The 15,184-nt window shown below is 42.6% G+C and overlaps 1 protein-coding gene across 2 annotated transcripts in view; it reads left to right on the forward strand.

Moving 5' to 3' along the window:
* Window positions 1–903: 903 nt before the first annotated feature.
* Window positions 904–15,184, forward strand: part of TPRG1 (tumor protein p63 regulated 1) — a 65,114-nt gene continuing 50,833 nt past the window's right edge. The window contains exons 1-4 of one of the 2 annotated variants that reach the window (XM_075268544.1): window positions 904–1,102; window positions 5,910–5,965; window positions 8,009–8,197; window positions 11,472–11,563. In XM_075268544.1, coding sequence (XP_075124645.1) covers window positions 8,018–8,197; window positions 11,472–11,563 — 272 coding nt within the window. In that variant the 5' untranslated portion in view covers window positions 904–1,102; window positions 5,910–5,965; window positions 8,009–8,017. The remainder of the gene's footprint in view (window positions 1,103–5,909; window positions 5,966–8,008; window positions 8,198–11,471; window positions 11,564–15,184) is intronic. The other variant, XM_075268545.1, reaches the window with a different exon arrangement.

Here is a 15,184-nt window from a genome sequence, read left to right on the forward strand (position 1 = left end):
TGGGTGAACACATTGTGGTACTTTCTGCAGTGCTTTTAAGAGAAAGTTCAGAGTTTTCCTCTACTGACTTTCTCTTAACATTATATCTATAGGTAAGCCACCAGCTTTTCCGAAGATATAATTGACATGTTGCGATTTGCAAAGCCGCCACGGCTTTGCAAATCGCAGCGTTCTACGTTGCGATTTCTTCCACAAAGTGGGGATGGGATTCGCATGAATCCCATCTCCTTTGCTTGCACTGCAAATCGCGGCGTTTACGTCCCATGGGGCCGCGGCATAAAGGTGTTTTCCCATCCAGTGTGTCATCGTATCGCCTGGAGCAGATCAGATAATATGCAAATGCATGTACAGAATGAACTGAGGGTTTGCTGGCTTGATAAGCTGCTGGAAAGAGCTGGGTAATATAGTATTGTGAATATAAATTCATAACAGTCGTGAAGCCATGTCATTTACCAGGATATTAAGTATCTGATGTTTTAATCCAGGTTACAATCTATGTGCCAAATTTAATTGAATTTCAGCGGTTTTTGCGTGATTGAGGAACAAACACACAAACTTTCACATTTATAATATTAGTAGGATATGATTCCAGGAACAAACACTTTAGTAAATGTGTTCCATTATGTAACAACTGAAAGAAAACAGAGAAGCCAGTCTAATACTTTTAGTGTGAATTTGCATATTAGAAAAAATAGAGTACTACAGTATTAAAGAGAAAAAAAAAACTTTTTTTTTTTCACTTTCCCCACAGTGTAAATAAGGGGTTAAATGTAATTTTTCCAGGGCAGGCTAGGAAATGAAAGTTCTCTGCTGGCTCCGGCTCTCCAGGGATACATGAGGCGGTTATAATAGCTTGTTATTGTGACTAAACTATTCCTGTCCATCTCTGCATACACCTATGTAACGCTCAGTGTGCACAGCTGCTGACACCACAGAGCGGTCACTATGGAGAGAACCAGAACTACCACTTTAACGGCAGAGCCTCGCACTTCCTAATAGCAGGGGCGGCCGGGAGGTGTAGTCACTCAGATCATCTGCCTGCAGTCAGTCACAGCAGGGAGGACGACGAGGTGACCCGGGGACCTCCAGCTGTAAGACTCCGGTAAGACGGGGACCGCTGCTACCTTACACTATGAGGGGGCAAGAACTGCATGTTATACACAGGAAGTGCAGGCTGTGTACTAGAAGACAGTGCTGTCATGGCTGCTCCGTGTAATGCTCTCATAGGGAAGTTGAGAAACTTAGAAAACAACTTCATCATGCCACACCCTCCTCAGTCAGGGAGCCTTCATTACTGCAGCCATTGCCAGCTGTGCCCGCTGCTTCCAGCAGTATATAGGGATATGTGGGGACACAAGGATGGGTGCTGGGTGCGATGGAGGGAAAGTACAATTACACTTAAGGGAAACCAGTCAGGTTGTTTATACACCCACAACCACCATCATGGTGTAAAACATGTGCCTGTCTCTCAGCAAAATGGATACAAATCTATGTTTAAGACACTTCCTGCTGTATGTGACTAACCTGTGAAGAGCCAGGCATCCACTGTACAGAGGAGCCATGCTGTACACTGTCCAGCCCAACCCATCTACACTTCAATGACATCCTGACACCCTTTGTAGGCACCTCCAAATCTTGTACAGGGGGTAAGAAACCCTCGGCACTCCAGCTTCTGTGACACTACAACTCCCAGCATGTATGCTTACTCTGCTGTTCTTGGAAGTCCCATAGAAATGGCTATAACATGCTGGGAGTTGTAGTTCGACAGCAGCTGGTATGTGAAAGGTTGCTGAGCTCTGTCCTAGAACTTTATGGGGAATGTTTACTGGAGCAAATTATGTTTCAATTAAACTGGGTTAGGCAGGAATTTTTACTAGTAAACTGGGTTGTAATAGCAGTTCTGGGACAGATGTGTGCGGTCCGAACGAAACTGCAAGCAAAGTCTTTCACGTAATGTAATAAACGAACCGAAAATAACTGATGTGCACAAAATCATATTACTTAGGGCGGATTCACACCTACGTCCGTGTCCACTTTAGGCAATCCTGCGGGATTCCATCTTCTGCCCCGAGAAACTGGTCAGGGGTCGGAAACCTGGCAGTCAGTTTTCAAACCCATTCACTTAAACGGGTTTGCAAAGTGACCGCCTGTGAGCATTTTGTGCCTCTCTGTGGCGAAACTTTTTTTTTTTTTTTTTTTTTTACCGAACGCAAAATCAGACTTTTTCTCCGGTTATAAAAAAAAAAAAAAAAAAAAAAAAAAAAACGGTTTTGCCGCGGACAGGCTAAAAACGCTCATGGGCGGTCACTTTACAAACCCATTTAATTGAATGGGTTTGAAAACTGACTGCCAGGTTTCCGTCCCCTGTCCAGTTTCTCGGGCAGAAGACAGAAACCCAGCAGGATTGCCTAAAGCGGACACGGGCACAGGTGTGATACCGCCCGTATCCAGATTGATGGTCGGTTTCAGTTATTTTTAAGTTTAATAGGACCTTTCATGTCTTCAGGCACATGTGGTTTTATATACCACTAGAAAGGTGACAGTGCACTGAATTCAGCGCCCTTTGGCTTTCCCGTTATGTGCCCCAGGGCTGGAGATATCGGTGCCATTACCGATCTCTGCCCATTAGCAGAAGGGCCTTCCTGACAGTTTAGCTGAGAGACTTAGAACAATGTATAATACTAAGATGTGCGGTCCATGTCAAAAAACGCCTCCAATTTATTTCAATAGGAGTCAGTAAGGCTGGGTTCACACAGGGATTTTTGGACTGGATTTTGACGCTGAGGCCACCTCAGAATCTGGTCCAAAAAATGACTAGCCGAAAGCACATGGACCCCATTATAGTTTATGTGGTCCGTGTGCTTTCACAGTACACCACTTGCCAATGTCTTTGGTAGTCCGTTCGGAGGGGTCCCCACGCGGAATCCCCTGAACGGATTACCGACGCAGATGTGAACCAGGCCTTACAGAAATGGTTTTCTCCAGTTGTAGGCGATGTGCACATGCGTTCTTCAGAGGTGACATTTCCAGATCCATACAGTGCACTGGAGCAAATAAACGCAATAAAAAAAACAAAACGCATCATGTAAAAAAAAATCTCAAAAAGAAAGTTTTAATACATGAAGCAGATTTTTTTTCAGCCTGCAAAAAATTCCATGTGAGCATAGCCTAATGAGGAGATTTTTTATCTCCCTATGCCACTTTTTTTTTTTTTAATAAATTGCAATTTACTGTATGTGTTTGTGACGCCACTTTCCAAGAAGGGGTGAGCCGAGGCTATTAGCCCCTGTAAATTTATTGTTGTGTACACGAGTATTCTGGTGTAAGTGATGACTGAAATCTACGACCACTACAAAGTAGGATACATTTTATTCCAGGTAGGGACTGACAGAAGATGCTTAATTATGGACGTGCAGCTCCTAGTCCATATATTTTGTCCCAGCCCACATCTGCTGTACTTGTATGTTGGATGCTACTAGGCTTATGTTGACTTTTTTGTGTTGTGTTTTGAATTGTGCTTAGAATGAATTTTCCATCATTGATTTTTTTTTTTTTTTTTTTTTTTAAAGACTTTTAGACAGTCCTATTGTCAGTTGCCCAATCCATGAACAAGGTTAAAGACTGACAGTAAGCTTGCACTGTTTTTGATGATCTTCTTGACAACACATTGTAGTTCTACACAATAACAAACAGGTCACATGAAAGTAACAGGGATCGTCAAAGCAGTACCGTAAATGAGATCACTCCATGAACCGACAGCTCAGATAGACCTGAATAGAGAGCAACCTTCATAGATATGTGTGGTATGAGCCTGAAATTTTCCAACTATTGAAGTCCTCGAGCCTAAAATGTACAGTACCGCAGGGTGCCACATGGATTCTTAATGACTCATTGTACCAACGAATAGAATCTTAGGATAGGATTACACAGCATGCCTTCCTACATAAAGTAGTGAAACAAAAGTACGCTGATGCACACTGGACCAACATACAGTACTGTCCTGGTTCAGAAAAGAACATCCTAAAGGCTAGTTCATACAGGGCAAAATGGTCCAGATTTTGATACGGAATCCGCTTCAAAATCCTGCCGCTTCCCACTGAAATCAATGGGAGCCGGTCATTTCCTTTTTCCGTGAGCAGTTTGTTCCTGCTCACAGAAAAAAGAAGCGAGCTGCCCTTTCTTCAGGCGGATTCCGCGGCTGAATCCGCCTCGCGACACCACCCTCCGGAATAGGCCCATTCATTTGGGCCTAATCCGGAGCGGAAAGATACGACGATATGCCAGTGCACTGCCCGGCATCCCATCGCAGCCCGCCGTGACAGAATGTGTTCACGCAGGACCCCATGTGAACTAGCCCTAATAAGGGTCCATTCACACTGAGTATTTTGGCAAGGAAAAAATCCACTTCAGGAATTAGGAAATTGTTTTTTGTATCGGTTTTTGGAGTGTTTTTTGAGACTTTTTTAGTTTTTGATTTTTTTTCCTCCAGCACCTTGAAAAAACGCTAGCCAAATCAGAGATGTGGATTTTCCGCCTTCCATTGACTGCGTTGGTTTTTGCAGGCAGAATCCGCCTGAAGGAAACTTTTTTTTTCCGCTAGCGGTAAAATTCTGCGAGTGGAAAAATAAAGCAAGCAGAACTTATAGAACTCTATGGGGAGGCGTTTTTCCCAAGTGTATTCTGATGCGGATTCAGCGTCAAAATCAGCGCCAAAAAACTCTGTGTGAATGGAAGGGTCCATTCACACGGAGTTTTGGCACTGATTTTGATGCTGAATCTTCGTCAGAATCCACGTAGAAAAAAAGCCTCCCATTGACTTCAATGGGTTCCTTTTTCTCCTTCAATGGCTTTTTTTCCACGTGGATTCTGATGTGGAATAAGTGTCAAAATCAGCGCCAAAAAACTCCATGTAAATGGACCCTAAGGATAGACAACCAATTTCCACTCTTGAGCAACCACTTTAAGCTCAGGTTTTTGTCATTCTTCTACAACAGTGGTTCGCAACCTTTGCTACATGTATTCAGGAGATTTGCTGAAATATATCTTTGCACCATATCTTTGCCAGTGGATATGATATAAAGATTGAGTCTTTAGTAGTTGATACCTTTTTAATGACTAACAAAAATGTTATAAATTTGCATGTCTTCAGAAATTATGTCATAGAATGCCTGATGAAGAAACTTAGCAGTCTGGAAAGCTTGAAATCTGTCATCATTTTTATTAGCCATTAAAAAGGTATCAACTACTGGGGAAATGCTGGTCAGTCTCATGGGGTACATACCATGGCAGAGAACCACTGCTCTCCTAATGGTAGAATTAGTGAGAGCTGAGGCTTTTGGGGGACTGGTGCCACCATCTTCAAATACTGAGGCACAGTGGCTGCCGAGAAGACTGGCATCAGAAGACATCAGGCCAGGGTTAATTTATGACCCTCCCATACACCCTCCCTTCTTCCTGTATTTAATATATTATGTGTACATGGCTGCTGTTTCCATGTATGTGTGTATAATATATATATTGCAATAAAATGATCAAAAATTACTATTTGAGAGATATGTATATGTAATATATACCATTTTTTATTGCTATTTGTGAGGTGCCTTTGTGTCCAGCAGGAAATTTGGATAAAGACATTTGTTACACCAAGACCGGTATTCAGAAATTCCAAATAGCCATAGATAATTATGCCTGAAGCTGCTTAGCGAGGAGGAAGTCTCTTAAGCATAATTAAATTAACAATTTCTAAAACCAGACACGGACCCTTGAGCGCACTTGTCTCACTTAGCTGAAGCTTTGTATCTTTTAGCTTTTAAATCCAAATCCCAAGACAAATTATATCCCCAGATCTGCATAAGCAGGCATGTAATGGCTACTGATTTATTGTATTTATTGCTCTTTTCTCTCGACAGTAGTGATTGAGAATCGCTCTCTGGTGTATGAGCTTATACAATAGGACATCAGTAAGGTAAGATCCAAACATCTGCATCCACTATCTAAAACAGCCAATGTTATATACATTATATTTATCAACTGCTTGGTTTATTATAAAGTCAAAAAGGGGTTGCTTCTGAAACACACACTCATCCTTGGCAACTTTTGAAAAGCAAGAGAGGGAAAAAACAGTTAAAGGCACGTTTAAAGGGAGTCTATCACCTCCCTAGCTACTTTAAACCACTCCCATGGTGCTGTAGATGCTGTTAGCAGAATAAAAACAATACCTTTCTAAAGTTTCAGAGCCCCAGGGATGCAGAGCTAAAGTACCATTATTCTTGATTCAATTGAGGATCTAGGAGCACAGGGGGAGTTTTCTATTACTGTGCAGTGCGGTATCATCAGTAAACACTCCCTTCCTACATTAAGCTCTTCCCCCTGGGCAGTGTGAGTTGATCCAGTGTGATTTGATTCTCCCAATGTCAGTTAATCCTCTCACTGCCCAGGAAGAGAAGCTGAATGCAGGATGGGCGTATTTAGTGATGATGAGGCAGTGCTAGGTAGCAGAAGAAAACTCCCCCTGTGCTACAAGATCCTCATTTGAATAAAGAATAAAAGTGCTTTTTCTCTGCATCCCTGGGACTCTGAAACATAAGAAAGGTTTGGTTTCTATTATGCTAACAGCATCTACAGCGATATGGGAGCAGTTTAAAGTAGCCGGGGGCAGTGAGAGGTTCTCTTTAAGCTATGTTCTCACTAATACCAGACTCTCCACCATTCAGGTCTGTCGAGAGCCGGACTGCTAAAGCAGTGGTTACACACGGAGACCAATGGATCTCATTGACTATAAAGTCAATGTAGGACTTTTCTCTCCACCAATTTTCAGCGGTTTCGGCAACAGAGTCTCCAACTAGAACTTCAGCACATATGTGAACTAGCCTTAGTACGTCAAAAATGTTCCTCTCCCTAATGTTAAGAACTATAGAAATGATCCCTGAAAGTCTTTCTCCTCTCCCTAATGTTCTTGAATTTTAAGCAGCGCACAAACAGTACTGAAACACCTAGAACTTAACTTGTCCCCTCTACTATAAATGTAAAAATGTCCAAATGGAGAACTAAAAAAACCCACAGAATATGGGCTAATAAACACAAGTTTATCTTCACCGCAACTTTTCTTCACACCCTTTCTTGCATTTGGTTATCTACAAGTTTTGTTGCTGGCACTCACCCCATGCCCCATGAGGGTTGCTTTGTTTTTTCTTTTCCACTTTGCTTGTATAGAGTGTGCATATGCCAAACCTGTTCCTGGGCAGCGCAGCATCCAAAATACAGTCTATAGCTTCCAATACAAATGCATTTTCCAAAAAAAGTCCTGTTTGATATACACTTTTGTTTTGCAGCAGGACTTAACTGGCAGACGTATACATCACAGGAAGTTGCATACTGTGCTTTAACTCCGGTGTATTATCTACAAGCGATGTTGCTGGTGTATGTAGTACTGAACAAAGCATTGCCACTATGGTATGAGCTTTTTTCAGATTCTTATAGTGCACTTTGAGTGCAAACATTGGTAACAATGACTTGATAGACTTCAATACATGAGGACCCTAATGTAAAAATATAAAAATACCACTGTATTCTGTTTAGCTTTGGTATTGTATACACTAAGTTTAATAGCCGCAGGCATGTGTCATGTATTGTAGATTTATTTTCTGTTAGAAAATGAATTATTCAGTATACGGGAGCAATCCAATCTAAAGCTGCAACAAAGCCATGAAGGTAGCTCTGCTACTGTGCATAGTCAACTAGACGTGAAAAAAACTTTTTTCCAAGGTGAACGCCTTCAGCACACAAATATACACTGACTTTTATAGTTTCCCTGAGACCTGGGTGTGTCAGACTGTGCTCCATTGTTCTCTAGAACTATGGGTAATATGGAAAATTAGAGAGAGCTGATATTTTTATAACACTCGCTCAGGTCATCTCCACGTGTCTTCTTCATGTGTTGAGCGGCTGTAACTGCTAGCCTCTGTAGATAGTTATAGTGCTGAGATGATTTCTTTTTTTTATTACTTAGTTTTCAGAAATGGCTGAGCCTGAGAAAGGGGGAGACTTTCGTTCAGTGGCACTCGGAGCACAAGATCCTGCTTCAGAAACCAACCAGGACACCAAAAGTAAACAAGCTCAAGAGGAGACGAACAAGCCACAGGACTCAGAAGCCCATTCCAGCCAGCTATCTATCATGAGAAAGTTCTTTGTTGCCAGGGTAAAACAAATATGTAGTTTATATTATCTGCTGCTGCCATCATTGACAATGAAGTACTGTACAAGTTTTGTGGTTTTTTTTTTGGTTGTATAATGTTAGCTCACCAGCAATATTCTAGTAGCACGGTGTGTTTAATCTTCGCTCAGTTACATCCATGCATTTTGAAACCTTTCACTATGGGCCACAGGTTCCTAGTCTTACTACCACTCCAGAGCTTTTCTCCTCCGTAGAAAGGATGCCACTCTTTCAGCTTTGTCTGACTTCCTGTGAGCTGCAGGACTGTCTTAACTCCTGTCCAATTTCTCCTGGCAGCTCTCGGACTCCTCTCCACCCAGATACACCCTACTTTCCTCCAGTGATACTGAGTGCTATAATAAATGAGTTCAATAGTCATGACCTATCCTTAGGTTAGATCAGGGGTAGGGAACGTACGGCTCTCCAGCTGTTGCAAAACTACAACTCCCAGCATGCATACTTGCTCTGCTGTTCTTGGAACTCCCATGGAAGTGAATGGAGCATGATGGGAGTTGTAGTTTCACAGCAGCTGGAGAGCCGAAGGTTCCCTACCCCTGGGTTAGATCATCCTTATTTGATTAGTGGGGTTCCAATACCTAGGACCCCCACAGATCAGCATTACTTAGGTGACCAGTGAGGTTATGTTCATTCATTATGTGGCTTTTTTGCACTCAGACTTGTTCAAATGAAGTGCCACTGCAATGTATGGTGCTGTACTTCAAGGATAGGTCATCGTTATTCCAATCCCAGAAAACCCCTTTAAAGAAGACCTTTCATCAGATCGGGCACATGCAGTTTTATATACTGCTGGAAAGCTGACAGTGCGCTGAATTCAGCGCACTGTCGGCTTTCCCGATCTGTGCCCGGTGTAAAGTGCTATCGGTCCCGGTACCGTAGCGCTTTAGTGTCAGAAGGGCGTTTCTGACAGTTAGCCAGGGACGCCCTTCTCCACAGCAGCGCCTATCGCACTGTACAACGTTAGCGGGGAGGAACGCCCCCTCCCTCTGCTCACAGTGCTCGTCCATAGACGAGTATTATCAGGAGAGGGAGGAGGCGTTCCTCCCCGCTCCACAGTACAGCGCGATAGGCACTGCTGGGCAGAAGGGCGTCCCTGGCTAAGTGTCAGAAACGCCCTTCTGACTGTAAAGCGCTACGGTCCCGGGACCGATAGCGCTTTACACCAGGCACAGATCGGGGAAGCCGATAGTGTGCTGAATTCAGCGCACTGTCAGCTTTCCAGCAGTATATAAAACTGCATGTGCTCGATCTGATGAAAGATCCTCTTTAAACTAACAATATTGTAACAAGCTCCCTGCTTACGTGTTCATCTGATGTAAGACCTTATGGAGTAGTTCAGGAGGAAGTAAACCTGCAGCCTGCGTACCAAGTCTGGGCCTCTGAATTACTTGCCCATACCAAACCTTCTCTGAAGCCAACCAGCTCTGTTTTCCTTTCTGGCTGGAGATTGGCTCTACATTGATAGGTTAGTACCAGATTTCAATGTCTGGAATTGTATTGTCTGGATCTTAGACTACTTCCAAGACATATGATCACCATAAGCCATTTATGGCTTGAATAGGTCACTCCAAGACAGTGATACCTTTTCCATAGAATGGATGCTGAGCTTCAGTAGTACAGCACAGCCATAATACACATTATTGAGCTGTACATTGGTATTGATATTGATGACTTTTCCTAAGGCTATTAATATCTAATCTTGGTTGTTATGAAGAATTTCTTACAATATATATGTTCCAGGGGTGTCCTTCTCTCAGCTCCACATGTATAACTTAGAACTATAATCTTTGAAATCTCTGCTTTGTGTTTACTATAACGTCAAGGAGGTGGTCCTATCAGTAACTGACAGCTATTTGTGTATTCACAGTCATAGAGTAGAAGCTTTCGGGAGTTCTTCCTCCTTTACTTCATAGCAAAGAAAGAGCAGAGGTTTTAATGCATAAAATAGAAGTTATCCTGAATCGTTCCCCACAAATCTATACATTTATCTACTCTGTAATATACTGCCTGCAGATTGCACTGCATTTTCCTGGTGACAGGCTCCCTTTCATATTGACGATATGTCCTTAGGCTAGGTCAATGTCAGATTGTTAGGGCTAGTTCACACGGGGCTCTGCGAGTACACATTTTGTCGCAGTGCACTGGCATCCCATAGCTGCATTCTGCGATGGATTAGGCCAAAATGAATGGGCCGGAGCCTCGCGACATGGACGCCGTGGCTGATTTAGCCGGAAGATCCGCGGCAAGATAGGGCAGCTCGCTTCTTTTTTCTGCTACTAGCTAGCGTAAAAAAGAAGTGAGAGGCTCCCATTGAAGTCAATGGGAGCAGCGGATTTTGAGGTGGATTCCGCATCAAAATCCGCTGCCAACTTGCCCCGTGTGAACTAGTCCTTAAGGGTCCTAACCTGCAGCCTCCACTGATCATCTGGTTGAACATTCCTGCACAGTAGAACAGACACATCTCTACAGTCTGTGTAGTGGCTGTCTGTGGTACTGCAGCTGTCTCACATTAAAGTGAATAGAAATCAGTTCCGGTACTCTACAGTATACAATGTATGGAGCTAAGCCAGTTGTGAAGTATCACAGCCCCTTTAAGTAACTGATCAGTGGGAGTGTCAGGAGTCAGACCTATCTGATGACTTATCCTTAGCATTAAAGTCCTGGAAAACACTTTAACATGAGAACAAATTATAATGAATCCTGGATTAATTTCCTGTGCTCCCTGTCATCTCCGTCTGGGATGAGACCTACATGTTGTATAACTATTCATATGAACATATGTATATTTATCCACACAAAGTACAATGCTTGCCAGTGTTGGGACCATGTCTCGAAGTCACAAGATGTTTTTCCAAGCCAACAACATTCCATTTCTTCCTGCCTTCTAAACTAAAGACACAGATTACATTATAAAAATAGTTGTGGGAACAGAGCTATGTATCATGTACAGTCATTGATGGAAGATTGTTAGGACGAGCTGCCTACTGTTAATTTTATATTCTATGTATATACAAATGCTTTATTATTTCATAGGTCGATTTATCAGTTAGTTAAAGATTTTACATTATTTTATGCCTCCAAGAATGAATTCAGATTGTTGGCAATTATGTTTCTTATAGAAAAGTGAGCTAAACCGTTTTAAGGGTTGCTTGAAGATCATGTTCTGATCTAATCCTTGATATAACTAGGGCAAGCCTAGTTGACTGTTCACTGTTTTAATGTTCCTGCCTTTCTTTCTTAGCCAGGAGCCTTTGATCAAGCTGTTGAAGATTTGAAAAACCAGCTGTTATCAAAGGAGAAGGAAATTGTTACTAGTGCCTGGCTGCTAACAGAGTAAGTGTCACATTTTCACAGTGCAGCTGTACATACGAGTACGTATGCAAAATCCACACCTTGTACTGTATCAGACGTCTTCAAGGATATTGCACTGCAATACAAGAAGTGCTCATTTCTGTTTGTTACTAAGAATTTATTTGCTGTAAAATGGTCTGGCACAATGAATGTTGTGTGCCAGCTCCTCACTGGCACTGGAATCATGTTTTCTATTTGTTTCTAGTTAAACATATCCCCAGTAGGTTGCTGTTGAAGAAACAGAATGACAAAAACATTGAACCACCATAGCTGACTCTGTAGTGTAGAATGGAGATACGTCTTGTAATTAAAGCGCTGAGCAGGTGGCAGGGAACAGCTTGTTGAAGGATACACTGTACACAATATATCCCCAGAAGCTTTTCCCTTTTCTTAAAGGAACAGTGCCTGCAGTATGCAGTGAACTTTGCAGACAGAAATAAAAGATGTATACATTCTTATTATTTATTTATATAGCACCATTAATTCCATGGTGCTTTACATTTGGGGGTTTACATACAATACACAGAATATACAGGTAGATATAATACTAACAGTGACCGACTGGCACAGTGGGGTAGAGGGCCCTGCCCGCGAGGACTTACAATCTATGAGGGAAGGGGGTAGAGACAGAAGGAGACTGTACAGATGGCAGTGCGGTGATAGTGTTATTGGAGGTTGTAGGCCTTCCTGAATAGGTGAGTCTTCAGGGCCTTCTTGAAGCCTGTGATTGTGGGGGTCAGTCTTATGTGTCTTGGTAAGGAGTTCCAGAGACTGGGGGATGCACATGTTTATACATGTTAAAGGAGTTGTTTCTTAAAGACTACCCATATCCATCTGCACTGTTGAGACTCCATCTATGATCCAGAACAGATGGCCATGAGTCTGCCTTAAGATAGGCCATGAGTTTTAGATTGCTAGGGGTCCAACTGTGGTAATCCCCCACAAATAAGCTGTTTTTACCTGACTTTGGCTGGAAGTTGCAGTGCTTATTTGCTGTCACTTTCATAGGGGCATTTACAAGTATACATATTTATAAGTACCGTATTTTTCGGACTATAAGACGCACTTTTTTTCCCCCAAATTTGGGGGGAAAAGAAGGGTGCGTCTTATAGTCCGAATGTGGCGCCTGGCACCCGCTGTAATAGAGAGGCGGGTGCCAGCGAGGGATAGATGCAGGTGCCGGGGCCTGAGACATCGCTGCGCTCCTCTGCCCTGCATGAAGCCAGCAGGGGCGATGCTACGGTATTCCGCTCCTCCGTCCCCCCGCCGCTGGCTTCATGCAGGGCAGAGGAGCGCAGCGATGTCTCAGGCCTCGGCACCTGTGATGGCGTCTATCCCTCGCCGGCATCCGCCTCTCTAGTACAGCGGATGCCGGGTCTTAGTCTGGATTGGCGGCGCCTTCTCCCCCGGGGCCGGTCCCCACCGGCCCCATACCTGTAAAGTTGCAGGCCGGCTCCTGTGCGGCGATATCGCAGGAGCCGACCTGTTCTGGTGACAGCCGGGAGCCTAATGAGGCTCCCAGGCCTGTCACTGCTATATTAGTACTGCGGCTGGGTCTATGACCAGCCGTAATACTAATATACAGAATGTCCCATAGACGGCAATACAGTTGTATTGCCGTCTATGGGACTTGCAATCAAGTGACCGCAGGTTCAAGCCCCCGGGGGGGGGGGGGGAATAAAATAGTAAAAAAAAAAAAAAAAAAAGCTTTAAAAATATATAATAAAAATATGAAATAAAAGTTCTAAATCACTCCTTTCCCTAGAATATATATAACAGTAGAAAAAACACTCTATGCGTCCCCGTACAGCTGCAGGGTCACCTGTCAATGTGGCCTTGCAGCTGTTGCAAAACTACAACTCCCATATATTAAATATTTTACCATTTTTTGCTTCAAAATTTTTTTTCCCTATTTTCCTCCTCTAAAACCTAGGTGCGTCTTATAGTCCGAAAAATATTTATAAGACATTAAAGCAGTACTCATAACTCCACACCAAGCCTTCTTGCTGGACAAGGCATGAAAAGTGTAACACAAAGTGCACCAAAATTCCGGCATGTTTAATGTATGCATGCCTGTATGCCCAAGTCTCAGGGGTTTGCCTATACATGTGAGCATGTTCATGTAGAGTATAAAAATCATGGCTGTTCATGGCAAAAGTTGATATATTTGTACCATAATATACTATACCATATTATATCTGACTTTAGTGACTTTACAATATATCATTCTAAAGAGCACCACAAACAAAGCAACTTGTTGCTACAGATTTGTCTCCATAAACGACATGTATGACATATCCTCTACCTGAGCACTTTATATGGTTTTGCAATTTCCTCCAGTAGACAATGTTACTTGAATGTGTGACTCTGAATAGACCATAGAGAATTGCAAGCAAAACTGTTTTTAGATGTGATTTGGCCTTCGAATAGAAATGTGTTTCAGGCTGCACCTGCTAGCCAGGTATATAGGTTTGATATAGTCCTATGCCCTTTTATCGTTTATATTACGTATATATCATGACTGTCTGTCTGTAGCAGAAAAAGAGCTAGAAGAGTTGGCAGACTGAACTTTCATTTCATTACTAGGTCACTGGTATTCACCTAGGACTGCTGTTTTCTCACAAACGTACTGATCTTTACAAACTTTGAGGTAGAGCGATACCATTACCTCACCTTTATGTGCTATATTAGTCATTGGCATGCTAGGGAACAAGGCGTATGCTACAGACGTTATGATTATAAACAGGTTTACTACTCCTTTTCAGTCACAGTTCCCCATAATGTTTGAGTACCATCACTGACATCCAAAACAATATTGAGTGGAAATATGCCTTTCATTCTGTGTCACTCCTGTGATTTAAGTGTGTGTTCACATGTACAGATTTGTGGTTTAACAGCACACTGTTTGAATGGTGTGCTGGTGTTGCTAAACCTGTACCAGAGATTTTAGGATGATATTTTATAAAGCTGTAGCTGTAGTGTGTTACCTCTCTGAACTTTAGCGTGTCTTGTTCTAGCAAGATGGATTATGTAGAAATTTCAGAGTGAATGTCAATTGTGAGGTTGAATGAAACCTCACAGTTTAGTCTGTCGATATAGTGGGAAGAAACGTTGCTTGGCGCTGTTTTGGGGGGTTTTTGTGTCTTTTTGGCATTAATCCTGCATGTAACTACCAGTATAGCCGACATCGCTGCTGCCGTGGGTCCATCAATTAAAGGAGCCCATTTCCACTAGAGACATAGGTTGCAGTTGGTGATAATTATTGATGATGGATGAAGTGTGTGTGTTATCCTTGTATTGTGATATCACTGTGTATATTATGTATGTACTGTAACACCACCATCATCCTGATACTAAGACACCACTATGTGCATTGTCTTTGTACTGTGACATCATTGTGTGCATTATCCTGTTGCTGTGACACCTCTATGTGCATTATCCTAATACTGTTACCACTGTGTGCATTATGCCTGTACTTTGACACCGCTGTGTGCATTATCCTAATACTGTGTTACCACCGTGTGCATTATGCTAATACTGTTACCACCGTGTGCATTATCCTGATACTGTCACACCTCTATGTGCATTATCCTAATACTGTGT

The sequence above is a fragment of the Leptodactylus fuscus genome, chromosome 3 (genome assembly GCF_031893055.1).
Source record: "Leptodactylus fuscus isolate aLepFus1 chromosome 3, aLepFus1.hap2, whole genome shotgun sequence".
NCBI classification, from domain to species: domain Eukaryota; kingdom Metazoa; phylum Chordata; class Amphibia; order Anura; family Leptodactylidae; genus Leptodactylus; species Leptodactylus fuscus.